The sequence below is a fragment of the Suricata suricatta genome, chromosome 2, assembly GCF_006229205.1.
Source record: "Suricata suricatta isolate VVHF042 chromosome 2, meerkat_22Aug2017_6uvM2_HiC, whole genome shotgun sequence".
Lineage (NCBI taxonomy): Eukaryota > Metazoa > Chordata > Mammalia > Carnivora > Herpestidae > Suricata > Suricata suricatta.
Window position 1 is genome coordinate 44,783,276 of NC_043701.1, and position 18,338 is coordinate 44,801,613.

The following is an 18,338-nucleotide window of genomic DNA, read 5'->3' on the forward strand; positions in this document are numbered from 1 at the left end:
GGACGTGGGGCTTGAATCCACAAACCGTGAGATCATGACCTGAGCCAAAGTCGGACGCATAACAGACTGAGCCACTCAGGCACCCCAGCCCATTCATCTTCAAATGAGCAAAAAGATTTCTTGTCATTTGAGGGGGAAAAAAACCCTAGTGGTAATTCTGTGTGTCTTGCATATCTCAGATGCTTGCATATTGTCGGCTTTGGAACAATTACTATTCCGTTGTTCTCCGAGCTTCGCCCAGCACACTGTGGGGACAGACGGAATGTGAGGATGTCATGTTGTCACGGTCTAGACACGAGACACAGCCTTGCCCTGTGTGGTGGTACATGCCGGTCCATGTCCCCAAAACTTCTTATCCAGTCTCTACAGGAATGCCGAATCACATCTTTCCATTAAAATGCTCAGCATAAAAGGCTGAAATGGTGGATAATGGCAGAAAACCTGCTGAGTCGGGCTGTTACAGTGCTTTAGCAAGCTTTTCCTTCAAAGCTAGCTCCACATGCCCTTCAGAGTTGCCGAGAAAGCCCTGTGGTGCTGAGAGAGCCCATTCAAGAGGGGTTGAATGGCCTTTTGACATCCAACCCTAGTCCCTCCATGTGAAAGGCTGGGAGGTGCCTCTCACCAACTGAACCATTCAATCTCTGGGATCCTTCTGGCCACAAATGCTCAGAAGCAGGTCTGGATGTGCAAAAAAGTTTGCCTACGTTTCCAGAAGAGGTCTTGTCTCAAGGCTAATTGTCGAAAGAACTACCTCAACAAGACACATTCCAACCTGTGATGCCACACGTAACCCTCTTGTGCTCTTCCACCAACCCTGCCTCTCGCTCATCATCAATCATGTCATGTGAATCGGAACAGTTGGTACCATGTGTTCCTTTGGCTATGGGGAAATTCAGGGATTCTGTGGTTGTCTGGGTGCTGTCGGCTATTTCCTGAGCTGTTGTGTGTCATCACTAGGGCAGATCCAGAGGAATCTATTAGGTGCTCTGGGGTTGAGCCACTCTGATGGACCCCATCAGCATCATAGCGTCCAGTCACTGCTTGGAGAAGCACCGGGACAGCACCTGGACACTCTTCAACATGGCTGGGAGAGTCAGGCCACTCCTGGGTAGTCTGTGCCCACTGCCTGTGCTGTTTGGTACTGGATATCCCAGGGTAGCCCCTCTCGGTCCAGTCAGTAGGGATGATGGATGCAGCTCTCACTCGCACAAGTGGGCAGGCTCCGGGGATAAGAATGGCTGGGAAGGCACTGTGCTGGTCACAGGTTCCAAGGGACCAGGAGGACCTATCACATCAAGTGGGCAAATCCTACGTCAGCCATCTGCAGCAACATGACTCAGGGCTTAACCAATTCTACCATGCATCTTAAGATTTTCATGTTTCTTTCTTTGTTCATCATCTTTGCAGTTTTGAAGCACGTCATGAAAAAGCTTTTATTGTTCCATTAAGATTTATAGGTAAGCATCAGCCTCTGTAAGTTTCTTATCAAAGTCTTGGATACTAGGGATACATCCTGAATCCAGACCACCACTCCCGCCCCCAGGAGGCAGCAGAAATGAGATGTGGAGGAGAGCAACACTCCACCCACAGCCTAGCTCCAGGCAGGCATCATGGACCCAGACTGTGAAGGGAAAAGTATTGCCCATACCACAATGGTTCCTTGCCCTAGTCGTGGCAAGAATGGGCGTGGAGGTGGGGGAGTCAAAAGTACACCAGACTTCTTGTATCCCTAGAACACCTACCCTCAGTCTGGCCCCCAAAGCCCTTCCCACAACCTTCATCATGGCTCCCAGTCTTCACCCTCCTGACTCTGACAAGCAGAGAGAAGCCCCTCCAGAGAGCTCCCAATCTGCAAATATCTCCGATCCTGGCAATACAGGGTTTGGCTTCAATGCGGCGGTGAGTCATATTTGTCTGCTACTGGGTATCCATGTCACACCAACCGTCACCGAGTCTTACAGTTAGGGAGGTTATGCCTAGTTTTGAGGCTCTTTACAGAGGTAACTAACCCACTGCAGCCCAGCCAACAGGTGCCAATGGTGGGGAGAGCATTAGAAGCACCAGAGAAAAGCAGTTCACAATTGCTAGAACATCAGAGACGGTTTTAAGTGGAAAGGGCTGAGACACAGGAGGCTGTTTGTGCAGGGGTGGATGGCTCCCCAGTAGGAAAGTCCAAGGCCAATTACAAGGATGGCAAACAGAGCTCTGCATATGCAGTTAGGGACTGGCAGAGAAAGGGGAGGGATGAAATGGAACCACAGACAATACAGCAGACAGAGTCAATGCTCACTCATCCAGTGTTTGTTCAGGATGCTAAGAGTGAGAGTTTACAGCAGGCTTGCTCAACCATGGACCACTGACATTGTGAGCTGGGTAGTTTCATTGTGGAAGCTGTCTTGTGCCTTCTGGGATGTCTAGCACCCTCCTCCCCAGCAGTGATACCCCAAAATGTCTCCAGACATTGCCAAATAGTCCCTGGGGCCTGGAATCGCCTGGTGAGGACCACTGGCTTAGGGGTTGAGCTCAGTGAAGATACTGTGGTCCCTGGAGCTCGGGTAGACTCAGCATCACAGAGGGGGCCCACCTCACAGCCACAAAGGAGGCCCCTGCATCCTCTGGGCCATCCCCATAGCAGAGCAGCAGTTACCTGCCCCCACAGATTTTCAGCATTGATGACACTAGTGTATTTCAGCAGGGGAGACATGGGGGGACACCTAATAGAGCCTGCATCAACAAGGTGAAGAAGACAGGCATGGTTTTAAAGCCCCCAGAGCTGACCAGTAGAAATACAGCACAGAATTCCTCTTATGTGGATTTCCAGACAAGCATCCTGTGGGCAAGTTCCCCTTCCTGCACTCCAGCCCCTGGGGCCCAGAGCACTGCAGAAGGAGCCCCATAGGCTGTCTCTCACCTGTGTGCCTTGGCCTAGACTGTGTCCTTCACCTGGAATAACCATCCCTCATTCTCGCCCCCCATTCTTCAGGCTCAGATCCAGGACTCCTTTCAGAAGTGTTCTTTGATCCCAAGCTGCCTGAGGGTCCTTTCTCAGCACTAGGTTATCTGGGGTCTCCCTCCCCCACTAGCCTGGAAGCCCCTCAAGGGCAGAGCTGGTATCACTAGGCTCTGTGCTCTCCAGGGCCTCTCAGTGCCAAAGCACAGGCTGCTGGGGTGCCGCAACAGGAACACATTCCTCCACAACAGCTGCTTTTCCTGTCCAGGTGCCCGGTGGCAGGAATGGGGGGCTCCGGGGGACGGGGGGGAGACTCAGTTTCAGTTCACACTGCACTCTCCCTTGCCTTTGACCTAGGCAGTCACAAAGCCTGGCCCATAGCCCTCGTCCTCTCTTGTCCCTTCTTTTCTGCCTCCTCCTGATTATCCCCCACCTCCCCCCTACACACACACATGCAATCCCCTTTGGTCTCCAAAGGAAAGGGGATCTTATACCCAATCAAGAGATGGGGAAACTGAGCTCTGGAGCAGAACCAACCCTCCTGGAGGTCATACAAGGTGACAGCAGCAGAGCCAGGACTCAGCTGACATCCCCAGAGTCGCACTGTGTACTCCTCCCTTGCATCATGGTGCTGAGTGTCCTGTGAACGCAACCAGGGCAGGGACACAATGGACAGGGGTGTGTGCCGGTTGCAAGGCAGGGGATCAGAAGGGGTGGCTGGGGCCGTGGGAGCACCCAGGGAACCCTCTGTTGATGGGTGAGAGGCTCTGTGAAGAGGGCACCTGAGTAAGAAGGGTGTCAGCGGAAGCGTGAAGACCGGCATAGGCCCCCAGGCGGGTGGGGACACAGCTGAGTGGGTTGGGCACTCAGCCCCAGCCCCTGGAAGGCACTGTTCCCAACTGAAATTATATTTTCAATTTCTTGTCTGAGCCTCCAAATAGAAACATCTGTGGCCCAGCCCCAGGCCCTGGTTGTGAGTTCCTTCCTCTTTCCTCTGGACTACTGACAACTGTTTCATTTTCTCCCACTTTAGCTAGGCTGGAAAGCTCGAGAGGTCACTGTGTGCATCCTGCTTGGAAATTACCATAAATGAGTCTGTTTTTGCTGAGATGGTCAGAGAGCAGCGGGAATGGGGGCGCGGAGGCCAGCCCCCACATTCCTGACACAAGTGGCAGCAACAGGAGACTCCCGGAGGCCGAGACGCGAGTCACACGTGAGAGCAGAGGTGGCGCAGGACCAGGGGTGGGTTTGACTTGGGATACTCCTCTCCAAAGGCAAAGCTGATGGTCTGGTCTTGTGCAATGTCGCTGTGGCAACAAAGCCAGGTGGCGGGAAATCCCACTGCCCGCTCTGTGACCTTCCGCAGGGCTGGGACAGCATGGGTCTATGCTCGAGGACCTGCGCTGACTGTGACTAGAGGTGTGGTCCGGGGCACAGACCTCACTCTGGAGTCCTCCACCTGTGACAGGAAGGCCCACATCGGGTGGTGGTCAAGGGCCTTTCTGTGGATCTCAGCAGGCTGCCAGATGGGACGGTGTGTGGTGTGCTCACTGCTAGGTCAGGTGAGCATCAGATGTCCTTATGCGGCAACAGAGCTGGGCTTAAGGGTAGCCAGTGCATCTCTCCCTAGATTAGGACAGGGTCGATCATGAACTTGACTTCTATTCGATTGTGAACTGAGAGCGAGAACCCAGTCTTATCTGGTTGTTTCTTCCATGGAGTCCAGCCCAGGGGTTCCCTGAGGTTGAGGTGATAGGCCCACAGGCCTGGTCCATCCCGTGGTAATAACCTGAGACATGGCCTGACTTTAGGCCAAGGTGCCACATGGACCCCCTTCCTGTCAGGGTGGGGACCTCCTATGGGCAGCAGGGCTCATCCCCCAAGAGGCAAGGACCTCTCTCCCCAGGGTCTTTACTGACCTTGAAGGCCATTTTCCCAAGTTTCTCCCTTTGAGCTGTTTGAGAATCTGGGATGAAAACAAAACGCAAAGCCTTTGTAACCCAACCCCTCGGAACAGGATTCCAGGAGGCTGGGCCCGCTGTTTCCCATTATAGTGGTATGTTATCTGATGGGTGCTGGGGTGCGGGGTGGGGGGGGGGAGGGAGCAGGGAGGTTGGAAACTAGCATTCCCACCATTCACTCACCCACTCAGCTTTTCTGGGAATAGAGCTGGGAAAGTTTTCACCACATTATCTGCCCAGATGGACCCACCACGGTGGGGCAAGTGATAGGGGGAGTAGTAGACGTAGGCATAGGATGGATGCTCATACCTGGGGGAGGGAAAAGCACACAGCCAGGAAGAAAGGACCCCTGGGCCAGTGTATTACAGCAGGCCAGATGCTAGAGGGTCAGCACTTGACTTGACATCTGACTCACAAGGCAGCCAGGAAGGGCTTTGGAGGGGTAGGCACTACCGTCACCAGGCACCAGAAGTTTTCAAAGTGTATCTGGGGCAGGCAGTGCCAGCAATTCCTAGGAACTCCCCAGATATGCAGATTCCTAGGCCCTCCCTAGATCTATTGGACCAGACCCCCTGCAGGCAGGACCGGCTGATCCAGGTAGGTCGACCTAGGCTTTTTCCAGATGGGGCAGCTGGAGAGGTCCCGGGGGATGCTCCCCAAGCCCCGACCCTGGGAAGGATACGGAGACAGATGGAGGCCTCCAGGGTCAGGAAGTGGGCGGAGCCTGTGCCTAGGGTGCGGTCCACAGCCCTGCTTGGCAGGCCCACCTGCAGGAAGGATGCCCTGTAGCCTCCTACCCCGTCCTGCAGAGGGTGCCAAGGCCAGTGTCACCTCCTTTCTCCACCGCTGCTCTTCTCTCATCACCTGGAATGAGTGGCCCTTTGTACATGAAAGGAAAGCGACCTGCATGGGCCTTTAATCCTCCCGACGAAAGAAAAGCCAGCACATGACCCCACAAGAATGCTTTGTCCCTGGCTTGGTGGCCAGGCAGGTGGAGGGATGAACAGGCAGACGAATGGATGGGGCATAATGAGGATTCCCAACATCTCCCGCGTCCCCTCTGTGGTGTCTCCCCTGGGAATGGGGCTCACTTGCCTGCCAGGCGAGCCCCTTGGATCTCAGGCGGTCAGAGCCACAGCGCCTCAGCATCGTCCATGTCAGCCTCCACCCCAAACCCATCATTTCAGTCAGGGACACGAGGTTCTGCCTGAGGTCACACCGAGTCATGGGCGGCTAAGGCAATAATAGTAAGAACTGTTTACAGAAAACCTGGTAACATACCAGATGCTCTTCACAACAAGCCGGTGCTGGGCTCGTCCACTTTCCTGATCTTACAGCCGACAGCATGAGGTACAGATAGGTGAAGACTACCAGCTCATGGCCAGAAAGCCGAAAGGCCAGGATTCGAATTCCAGAACCCAAAGCTAACCACCTGTGAGCTCTATCTCTTCCCCAGAAAACACTGGAATCCAGGCCTCCACCTTCCCCTCCCTATTCCCCACTCCCACCCCCACTGCACCCTGAGGCCTCCAAGTCATCACCCAAAGGCTTTGTGAAGGGCCTGCTTGAGGCTGGGGGTGGCCCTCCAGAGTGCTGTCCCCAGCCCTGGGGCCTGGTCAGTGGGCTTATGAGTGAAGTGAGCCCCGACTCACCCAGAGTCTGAGCTGCATTAAAGGAGTCAAGGACCCTCCCCCCATGTCTGAGGCTACAGGATACCTCACTCAGGGTTCAGAGGGCCCAACCCCCACCAACAGAATGACTGGCCTACCCTGCACCTTCCTAGCCCCATCCATCCCCTTACCTATATGCCCACCTGCTCTTCCTCCTGACTGGACCTAACAGAACTCACTACGTGTGGTGGTGGCTACCTCAAGAAGCACCTACTCATACTGCCACCCTTGCCACGGGGGCCACCCTCAGAAGCTGTCTCCAGACCAGTCACCTCACAGATCACACACTTTTCCACGTGGGCCACAGAGCCCACAGGCCCCAAGCACTGTGTCCTTCCATTCTGCAGGGGTCCTGCCTCATCACACACCCTGGATTGGGGTGATCCAGAAGCCCATCATACTTCCCATAGGGCCAAACACCCCCAACCACCACACCTCCCCACCACTCAGGTGAGGTTCCAGAGCCAGACCTGACTCACCTGGTTCTGATGCAGAGCTCAAGGGGCGGGACGAGGTCATTGTCTCTGTCCTCAGGGATGGTCTGGGTGGTGTCTGGGCGGGTGGGAGAGAGAGGCACACGTTCATCAGCCCAGGACCTGAACCTATGGTTGGCTGTCACTGACAACCCAACTCTCTGGCACCTGCCCCACTTCTCATCTCTATGGGACCCACCCTTGTTCCCACCCACCAGTTATTTTCTGGACCATAGAACTCTTCTCACCACCTTCTACCTCCACCCCTGCCCTCCTGCCCCTTCAGCTACCAGAATAATTCTTAATAAGAACACATCTGATCTCATCCTTCTCCTGCTCCAAAACCTTCCATGGCTCCTCACTGCCTGCAGAATAGAACCCAAACTTGTCGGCACGGTATTCCAGGTTCTCTACTATGTGGTCTCAAGTTCGCTTTAGACGTCCTATTGCCATCAGTTTCTCAAGGCCCAGCTCTGGCCCCTCCTGGAGGAGGACACGCCAACACACACTCTTGGATCCCCCAGTCCAGACTCAGGTCTGCATGGCTCTCTGCCCCAAGGATGTGCGAAGGCCGAGGGCGCGGGCCAGCAGGGGGCGGCGCACCGATGGTCAGCCGGATCTGCTCCTGCTGGTTGGCCAGGCCGTCGTAGTAGTACAGGTGGAAGACCCTCTCAGCCCTCCAGTCCCGCAGGAGCTCTGGATCCAGGCTGAAGAGGACGCTGAAATGGCTCTCACTGCACACCACCCAGATGGGGAACCTCGGGGTCTTCAGGAAGCAGCCCACCTGGAAGAGGCAGAAGGAGGGGATGCACATGTCTGTGCTAGCACCAGGAAAAGGGCCTGAGCAACTTCCACCCAACCCCAGGGTGGGGCTGCCCTCAGAGAGCCCCTGCTGGGGATCACGGCCTATGTGCCATGCTGGGGGCCCCCGGGGCCACTCACAGATACCTGCTTGTCTCCCGGAGTCAACCCTCTCGCTCTCTGGGCCCTCCCTTCACACACGGCCATGCGAGACACCCTGGCCAGAACCCCAGCACCCCTGCCGCTTCCCCTCCCACACCCCACTGGTTCACAGTGCTGGCCATCCCGCTCCAGACTCCCTCTCCTCCCCAGATGATGACCTCCGAAGCGGTTCTTCCACACCCCCAGCCCACCACTGCACCGGCCCCTCACCAGTCCCCAGACACACCAGCACTGTCCATCCACTGTCCACCACCCAGAGCACTGGTACACCCATCCTCCCCTGCCGGGTCCTGCATCGCCCACATCACCCAACCAGGAAGCACAAATCACTTCCCTCCAGCTCTAGGGCAGGATGGGGGAACGGTGGGCACCAGGTACTAGGTCCTAAGTCCTAGGTACCTGCCTTCTCTCCTACAGTACATCACTGCCTCACAATGACATGCTGTCCAGGCTCCTGCATGCTGAACTATACCCTTAGCACAAAGGGCAGGAGTTAGAGGTCAAAATCAGCAAATGTTTGACAAATGAAGGTCTTCATGCATGAAACGGAACTCCAACTAGGTAGGACTTGATCTTGAAGGCAGGGGGGCTTGGAGCCATGATGGGGGAGGGAGAGAGGGCCTTTGAGAGAGCAATGTGGGGGGACGCCAGGAAAGAGGGTCCAGAGACACCCAGGGGCTGGCAGGGCATTCCGGAAAGAACACAAGGGAAAAGGAGGATGAGGGCTGACATTTTCTGATGAGAGACTCCTCTGGAAAGCTCCCTGCGGAGACTCCATAGCAAAGGGCTGTGCAGGGAAGGCAGATGCCATGGGACATGTCTCGTACCCTCAGTGCTACTAAGGTTCTACCTGCAAAGAGCAGAGAAGCGGCAAGGGTGCCCTGCAAAGTCCTGCTCAGGTGCTGGGCAGGCTCTGCCCCTCAGACCGGCCAGCCCTGGGGGTGCTCTCTCCCAGTCACCTGTGACTACCTTGAGCAGCGCCTCTCCCCCACCCCGGGGCCCTGGCTTATTCAGCTCTGCACATGCCATGGGCCAGGCTGACTCGGGCCTAATCCCCACCAGCCCCGGGGAGATGTTTGCATGCTCAGGTATTTACAGCCACAGCCTGCGGATTAAGGAAAGAATGGGAATTATTTTTCCAGTGGGGAGAAGGGCATACTTTCTCTGGCCTGTCACAGAAGAGTGGCGGAGCGGTCTTCCTGGGGCCTCTCGGAGCCCTCCTGGGAGCTGACTCTGGGCTGGGGTGTCACGGACACGGGGGCTGTGCTCAGCAGGCCCTGTACCAGGCCCCGAGTGAAAGGCTTGCCCATAAACAGCTGCCTCTTCCAGAGGGTGGGGTGGGGGGTGATCTTTACAATGTGTTCACATTCCCATTTTCTAGCCTCCTGCCCCACCCCCACCTGGCCAGTAGGGCTCTCCCCCTGGCCCCCTGTGACATTAAAACGTGACTATAGAGCTCGCTCATTGGTGGATGTGGGGGAATTAGATGCCCTGGAGGACATGGCCGAACGTGTCTAAACCCCACTGCAAACTTGGCTCCCATTCCAGGCTCAAAAGAGGCTTTTCTGGCGAGGGCATCACCTCGAACAGCGAGCCTTCTCAGAGACCCAGGGCGCATTCACTGCAGGAAAAAGAGCCATGCAACCTGCCAGGGGGCAGGCGTCTACATAATCAGCCACCCTGAATTTTCCAGCAGAGAGACAAAAGGGCAGCCTGCCATTTATTTATTCAACGGTCAAAAGATTACAGGCAAAAAAGCTGCCCAGAGACCTTATAAATGAGTTTTCTCATTCAGGAACCCCTTCCAAGTGGGTGACATTTTCCAAAGATGAAATTCACTTCCTATGGGTTTGGAGGTAGCTGACCAAAGGTTTGGGGTGAGGAGCAAGGCTGGGGGGCATATTTTCCTTCAGTACAGTCTTTGGTTTTCTCCTGGTGGGTGAACGGAGTACAGAGATTGTTCAGCATAGGTAGGAAGCACTTGTACAGGGGGATTCTTCAACCTTCTGCAGGAGTGAGATGAGCAGATGCCCTGTCCCCCTCTGGGGACTGCCAGCTTAGCAGCCCTGATTCACAAGAACCAACATTTGATGGGTTGGCAGAGCTGCTGTCTGTCATCTCTAAGGGTAACTGTCATCCAACATGACACACTTTAGCCCTAGGCACCACGTTCGACAATGGGGGTGCAGTAACGAAAAAAAACAACCGCCGTCTTGTCCTTATGGGGCTTAGCAGGTTAACGGGGAAGACACACAGTAACCCAACCATCATACAGAGAGAGCCGCGCTGCCCTTCACTCAATCTAAGATGCTATAGGAGTCGCCATTATTTTTTGTTTCACTAAGAAAGCAAGCAAGCTGCCACTTGAATTCTGACACAGCAGCGACTGCAGTAATGCATCAAAATCTTGGAAATGTTCAAATGTGCACAAAGTTTGCATCTCAAGGGGCACCTGGGTGGCTCCATCAGCAGAGTATCCAGCCGTGGCTCGGGTCATGATCTCACGGTTCATGGGTTTGAGCCCCACATCAGGTTCTGTGCCAACAGCTCAGAGCCTGGAGCCTGCTTCAGATTCTGTGTCTCCCTCTCTCTCTCTGACCCTTCCCCACTCATGCTCACCCTCTCTCTCTCTCTCTCAAAGATAAACAAACACTAAAAATAATTTTTTAAAAAGTTGGAATCTCAAAAGCAAAGAAATGTGACACTTCAAACTAAGAAGAGGCTTCTGAGGGAAAAAATTGAGATTCTACAGTGGAAAAGGACAAGGCAGCAGGGGGCCATGAGAGCAGACCCCTATTTAGCTGGAGAGATTGGGTCAGGAAAGCCTTCCCTTAGGAAGTGACAGTTAAGTCAAATTGTGAAGGGAGGAAAAAGCAGGGACCAATCACATAGGGTCTTAGGAGTAGTGGGAAGTTCGGTATTTCGGTTTGCATTAGTTTGCTTGGGCCACCATAACAAAGTGCCACAGGCTGGGTGGCTGTAACAGCAGACAGTTATTTCCTCACAGTCCTGCAGGCTGGAGGCTCCAGATCCAGGTGTCACACTCCCTTCTGTGTCTTCACGTGCTTTGGCCTTGCTTCTGTCTGTGTCCTAATCCCTTCTTCTTATGAGGACACTGATCAACTGGATTAGGGGCCACTCTGATGACCTCATCTTAACATAATCACCTCTCAAAAGCCCTCTTTCCAAATACAGTCATGTTCTGGGGCTCTGGGAATTAGGACTTCAACGTGCAAATTTGGGAGGGGACACACGCCAGCCCTGAACAGTTTCAGAGGACTGGAAAACCACTGACAGGTGGAAAGCAAAAAGAATGATGTGATTCAATCTACTCTTTTAAAGATCACACTGGCTTTGGTGAAGGGACACAACTGGAAGGGGGTGGTGTCAGACCAGGGGCCAGAGGTGTCACTAGTGTCTAGACCAGCAATGCTGGTGGCTTTGACCACGGTAGACATGGACAGACCAGAGAAACAACTTAAGGTAGGAGCCACGTGACCTCATGATGGGTCGGCCATGCTCCAAGGTTTGAAGAAGTGAGTGGATGGTGCTATTTGTGGAGCTGGGGAAAGTAGGAGAAGCTGCAGCCCCAGAGCCTTCCCCCCAAGCTCAGTCTTTGCTCAGGTCTCTTTGCAAAGGCAGCAAAGGCACGTGCTTTGCTGCCTTTGCAAAGAGACCTGAGCAAAGACTGAGCTTGGGGGGAAGTGCCGAAGTTAAACTCCCCGCCCCCATGCTGTCCTTTCCTGGACTGCCAGTGTCCCCCACCACAATCAGCATGGGCCAGGAGGGGCTGGCCTTCCAATTATAGCTGACAATGCAGTGCAGCCCAAATTCATGAGCTCTGGGTAGGGAGAGTGAGATGCAAGTCAGATAGGCAAGACCAGCCCAGGGGGGTCATGGAGAGCCAGTGGAGGTCTAGAACACAGCCAGGTAGCAGCAGGAGGCTGGCTAGTTCAGCAGGGGGTTCTGTCTTAGCCCAGAGCTTCCTCTGCTTCCCCCCAGGCATATCTGAAGTGTGGCATCTAATAAGTTCACGGATAGGCAGAACCTCCCTACCTTCCAGCCCCTACATACCCAGTAGGAGCCCTAGAATGTCCCAGCCAGAGGCTGCACTGAGAAGCCCAGGACAGGTTGAATGATGGGCAGGCCAATTCTGCCATCTGTGAGAGAAAGCCTTCATTCAGCCTCACAGGAACAGCCCCACCCATGGATGTGTGCCCCAAGCTGTCCCAAATGCCAGATCTTCCCCATGGCCACACTGGTGCTGCCTGGTGGAGGGGGACCAGTCTGAGCTCGAATGCCAGACCTCCCTGGATTCCCCTCATACCCAACATGGCCAACCATTAGGACCAGAGGAATTCAGTGACAGAGGGGAAGGCAGGTGGTGGTTAAGGGAGAGGAAAGGCTTTGTCTGAATTGCCAGACCTCTGCCTTCTGAGAATTGAGGCCCAGGGCTCAAGGCGCTCTAGGGAGAAGGCCTGAGGGGAGAAACCATTCCTTAGAGAGCTTGCAGCCTCAAGGCAGAGGCACAAACACCCCTTGTTGCAGGGAGAGACAAGCCCCAGTCTTCAGCCAAGCGCATAACAGCAGAGGGGCATCTGTGTGGATTCAAAAATCTGGATCCTTGTAGGCTCCGAATTTTTTCAATCAGCATTTTATTCCAAGGGAAAGATGACCCCCAACTGATGTTCCCATCAATTATCCTCCACAGACCGAAGGAAAATAGTTTACTTTTTGACCAACACCCTCAACACAAGAATGAAGCCAGGGCTCATGGTAAGCCTGGGGATTCCATGAGCCTGGCCAAGGTTAACGTCTCTTCAGCCCATGGAATTTCGGGCTAAATGCTTTCAGAGCCCACCCAGGGCCAGACGCTCATGGGCCCTGGTACTTCTCATGGGCCACGTGGCCACATTCCTGGGCTCCCTCCTGACATCAGCAAATCAGGGAGGGAGCCCCTATCATTCTTTTCTCTCTATGTCTTTGAAAGTCCCTGGTTGGCTTCCTGTCCATGGGGGAAGGGGTGTCACCCTGAGAGGGCATCTGGGTGTGCAGCCATGCCACATGGCCCATTAGCGATGGACAGCACACCTGACCTTGTGATCATGCAGGAAGGGTACCAAGAAATCAATCAGAGAGCAATGTCTTCTCTGAAGACACAAACACCGAGGCTCAGACAAGGTCCAGTGGCAGGCTAGACAGGAACAGAGGGCCCGGTGGCCCTGCCCACCCTGTACAGACATGTGGTCCCCCTACCCTGCCCAACTTCGCCTGGGGCCCAGCCCTTTCCAGGACCCTGGCTGCAGGGAGAGAGAAGGAAAGGATGGGTGGCCTGCTCGGGGTCGAACTGTGCCCTCCACAAAAGTAGGCTGAGATCCTAGCCCCTAGTACTTCAGAGTGTGACCTCTTTTGGAAATAGATGTAGATGTAACCAGTTAAGAGGTTAGTGGAGTAGAGTGGGCCTTCAGCCCCAACGTGACTGACATCCTTCCTTCTAAGAAAAGGAGGAGGCCTACCGGGAGAAGGGGGCCACCTGACGACAGGCAGAGATTGGTGTGATGAATCCACAAGCCAAAGAATGCCAAGGGCTGCCAGAAAACACCCAAAGTCAGAAGAGAGAGCTGTGGATTCCCTCGGTGGGTTTTAGCAGGGACACAGCCCTGCCAATGCCTTGATTTTGGACTTGTGCTGGGAGAGCTTCTGCTCCAGAACAATCTCTACTACTTTAAGCACCCACTTTGTGGGGCTTTGTTGTGGCAGCCCTGGGAAACCATGACGTGGCCTGAGAGCACAAATTCCCTGTTCCTGGAGAAGACCCCATACCCCCCCCCCCACCTGACACACACACATGTACATGCATGCATGACAACTGCATCCACTCGGACCCACAACCACACTATAAATCCCTAGGAGTCCCATTGAAACAACCTTTCCCGGAAAATGGTATCAGCTGGCTCTGGGGGTGAATTATGGTGCCCGTATTGATAGCAGTGAAGCCATACTGCTTTCCAAACCTTCTGGGAGTGAGACTGGACCCAGTTCTGACTAGCTCTGGGATCTGGAGTTGAACTTCCCTTCCCTCGCTCTCCTTTCCCAGGGCCCAGGGAGCTGGGCCCCTCCGTCTCCAGACACCTGAGCTGCCGGTACCTGGCACACGTTGTAGTGCTCAAACAGAGATAGGAATCCAATGTCGCTGCGCGCCGTGATGCCTTTCAGCAGCGTGATGTTCCCATTCCCAGAATCGAGCTCAACCACGTCATTGAAAACATTGGACACAGCTTTCCCGGTCAGGAGCAGATTGACAAGTTCCTGTAGATTAAAGAAAGGGAAAAGGCTTGTCCAGGGGAGGTCAGGAACAAGAAAAAAAGGGTGGAAAAGGAAGGAAAGCAAGGAGGAAGAGAGACCAAAATTACGGGGGGCTGTGACTGAGTTCCTACGCGCCCCCAGGAAAGCTGCCAGCGACCCTGGCTGAGGGACTCCAGGAGCACATTGATTTTTGTTCCCAGGCATTCATTGGTTGCCACCTCCCTACAGGACCCTGTCCTCAGCCCTGGGTGGCAGCAGGCAAGTGGTGGTGCCCTTCTGGAGGGACAAATGGCTCCTGACCTCGGGTGTCCGGGTCTAGAGCAGGGATCAGGTGTGTCCTTGTGTGGCTGAAGCACAATATAGGATGTGACTAGGGCTATAAAAATGTGTGCGCGGTGCACTCCAGGGTCAGGCAGAACATGGGACCACATGGCTGAGTCACAGCTGCTTTGTGGAGAAGCCACATTTGGGTGGCGTCTTGAAGGATGGTATTTTTTTCATAAACTTTTTTTTATTATTTCAAAGTAACTTCAGATTCAGAAGGATTTGTAAAAATAGTACAGAGAGTTCCTGTGCACCCTTCACCCAGCTTCCCCCAATGATAACATCTGACGCGACCAGAGCCCGTTATCAACACCAGGAAGCGGACAATGGTGTGCAACACCCATCACTCAGCTCCAGGCCGGATTTGGATCCCACCAGGGATGGTGGGGTCTTCGAGCAGGGAGGGGAGTGCAGGGCTGCAGAAGCAGAGAGGTGGAAGCAGGTAGCCCCAGTCTGGGTTCTAGCTCTGTCTCTGCCATCGTCATCATCAGAAGAATGGCATCACATGCTCTGTGACCATGTGACCTGTGCCGCATGGCCAACAGGCCACCGTGCCTGCCCCCAGAACCAGGAGCCCTGTTCCTCCAGCGTTCCCATTCAGCCAGTGCCTCCCGCATCAAGGTGGCAGAAAGGGCTCTTCCCTAAGCGGGGCATCTAGGGGTCAAAACCCCTGCAAGGAATGAGGACTCTGGGGCTCACAGACGGGAAAGAGTTTACCCAGGCCCCACAGTTAGTAACAGCACAGGACTTCTGCTCACATTTCCCAGCTCCTTGCCTGGTGTCCTTCCCTCTCCCCTCGCTTGTTACCCTCAGGGTACCAGCTGGTGGTGAAGGTCCCAGAGGGGCAGCCGCTGAGTGCCTGTTTCACCACTGGAGAAAGGTCTGAGTGACCCCAGCACCTGGGTAGGCAGGACCCTCTGCGTAACCCACCCTGTCTGGGCTGGAGCACCCATAAGGCCAGCAGGCAGCCATCGTCCCCACACTACCTGGGAATGGCCAGAATAGTCCTTTCCCTGCATAAACTTTGAGGGAAAGAGTTCACGCGAGTGTTTTCCCCTGAATCATAAAAGCCATGCCCCGGTTAATAAGTCCCTCCATCAACACCAAGACCCCTGCCCTGGTAACATTAAAAGACACCCCCTCTAATGGCAAGAGAGGGAACCCCATTGGAGGGAGATAGCAAAGGGGCCCCATTGTGTCCTTCCAGAGGAAGTGAGAAAAAATTTGGAGGAAATGTCTGCTCTAAGATACCGCACCTCAGGGGCAGTGGCCGCTAAGAAAGGCAGGGGCTTTTTCAGATGGGTTCAAGTTTTCTGATCTGGTTTTGAAGGAGAGATAAAAGGCCCCTGCACACCCTCTGTATCAAACCTTCCTCAGAGCAGAAAGCTATCTTGAAATGAGGAAAAAGGGGCAACACACGGCTCCCTGCTTCAAGATTCAAAATCACACGGTGGCAAAGGTCAGTGGTCATGTAGTCCCTTGAAACTCAAAGTGTGGTCCATGGACCAGCAGCAGCACATGCACCGGGAAGCCTGGTAGAAATTCAGGACCTCAGGCCCCGGGCCGGGACCCTTTGACTCTGAGCCCACTCTTCAACAAGCCTCCCACGGCAGGGCTCAGATACACATCAGAGTTTAAGCAGCACCAGTGTAATCCAAACTCCTCATTCGATAAATGAGAAAACTGAGGCTCGGGGAGGGGAAGAAAATGAGCCCAGCTCATCTGTGTGGGAAGCCGTGAATACAGCTTAGAACGAGCCCAAGACTGTGGTCTGGCATCCTCTGTGCTCTACTGGAGTGTCCACCTCTGCTCACGTGTCTCTCTGCCCACGAAGGGAGAGGCTCCCACAGAGAAGACAGGCACCCAGAGGGGGCGCTGGGCCATCCCAGGCAGCCATGTTCCCTGAGGCCTTTCTCCAGAAAGGTGGGCATCAGCCAACCCCCACCCCAAAGTCCCTCGTGTTCCCTGCACAAACTGCAGGCCCAGAGCTGGCCCCTGCGTGGTACCCAGGTGTTTGCGGAGATGACACAAGTGAGCCAAAACCATCAGGACAAGTGGGTCCTCCTTTGGGCCTAAGCAATTCTGCCCAGCCTGTCTGTGCTACACATGCCATTCCCGTGTGTGTCGAGGGGCAGGTGTAACTATGGCCTGGTGGCCACTCTGGGAGGCCTGACCATGCAAAGAAAGGCACAGACAGAAGCCAGCTATAGCATGTAGCCCCCAGTCCTGATGCTCACGGATAGCATCATGAACAAATCCCCTCTCTGGTGTCACTGCGTGTCTGGGAGGATCAGTGACAAGCAACTGGGCTAAGGGACCCCCTGCTCCATCAGGCCCCTTGAGGGCCCCTTTGTGAGGCTGCAGGCAGGGGCGGGGGGTTACTGCCAGGATGATGGCATGTGCAAAAATAAAGGGCGCCTGGCCCTCATCTCCCCAGCTGGCCCAGAGCTGCCAGTGTGTCCCCAGGGCTCTGGGTTATGCAGCACCTGACCCTGTCCCCAGCCCCTTTCATATCCCCTACAGTGCCAAGCACACAAGTCGGGCACAGCATGCTCTCCAGGAGTGCAAGCTGAACCGAGTGGCCTTTCTAGGTCTCCATGACGGTGAGGCCCGACAGAGGCTGGCATTGTGGGATGCAGGGGTGGGTGAGCTGGCACAGGCAACGAAAGAAGAGAGGAGGAAGGAAAAGAGGCACCTCGCTGCCCGGCGCCCCACTGCACCCCCTGACCTGGGTGCAGTATCCATGTGCTCCAATCAGGTGGCTGGTGGGGACATCGAAGTCCTGGCGAACACTGGAAAACACGGAAGGAATAGCATTAGCGTGCCTCTGCCTGGTGCTCCCGGGCAGCCTCACCGGGTAAGCTTGGATCTGGGAAGAGGCCAGGTCTCCTCGGCTCACACTCACTCTGCTCTGGGCAGTGGCCTCCACTCTGGATTCACCAGGGCCACGGCCGACGTGGAGAATGGTGACAGAAGAGTGATGCGGCAGAAAGGCCCTTGCAATTGGAACTCAGCGTCCTGCTTTCACATGCCAACTGTTGCTGACTCACAGTGGGGGCTGGGACATCCCTGTCCATCTCTGGGCCTCAGTGTGCGAATCTGTTCAATGGGAGCTACAGTCTCTAATGCCTGCTTGAGTCCTAAGACAATGGCTGCCACCACCTGGCCACAGACCTTGTACCAGGCCCCATACTCTCATTATTCCTCCAATCCCAAGTGTAAATAAACCAAGGCTCTGAGAATGACTGACTTGCCCAGGGCCCTTGACTCCTGGACTATGGAGCTGGTGAGGGGACCCAGCAGCCAGTCTTGGAGGCCTGAGCCCTCCCTCCCCAACCCCAGGTTACCACAGATGTTCTACCCTCAGAAGGGGGACCCCAAAAGGCATGAGGTGAAAAGCCACTTGGCCAAAACACATCCCTCAATGTGGAAGAAACCAATTTCTAGGGCTGTACGGAGCTGGACACCAGGTATCATTGTCGGCAGTGGCTCTGTCACACGCGAGGCCAGCCCCAAGAGGCGACCCCCACTCCATGAATCTCAAAGCTCTCCTACCACCTAGAAAGGCCACCTCTAAGACACAATTCCTTTCACCTACCCCCACATAAGTCCTTCAGGAGACTGTTACAACCTTACCGTGGACAAGCAAAGAGGAAGAGCCACCACCTATACAATGTGCCCAGGGGATGCT

General features: G+C 54.8%; 1 protein-coding gene across 4 annotated transcripts in view; it reads right to left on the minus strand.

The window, feature by feature from the left end:
* Positions 1–18,338, minus strand: part of MINDY4 (MINDY lysine 48 deubiquitinase 4) — a 110,513-nt gene that overhangs the window by 3,830 nt on the left and 88,345 nt on the right. The window contains exons 14-18 of one of the 4 annotated variants that reach the window (XM_029925574.1): positions 17,376–17,439; positions 14,165–14,326; positions 7,658–7,838; positions 7,061–7,133; positions 5,709–5,775 (exon numbers count right to left, since the gene is read on the minus strand). In XM_029925574.1, the coding sequence (XP_029781434.1) occupies positions 5,772–5,775; positions 7,061–7,133; positions 7,658–7,838; positions 14,165–14,326; positions 17,376–17,439 (484 nt within the window). In that variant the 3' untranslated portion in view covers positions 5,709–5,771. Of the gene's footprint in view, positions 1–5,708; positions 5,776–6,014; positions 6,145–7,060; positions 7,134–7,657; positions 7,839–12,091; positions 12,178–14,164; positions 14,327–17,375; positions 17,440–18,338 lie in introns of those variants that run through there. The other 3 variants (XM_029925566.1, XM_029925561.1, XM_029925582.1) reach the window with 3 other exon arrangements.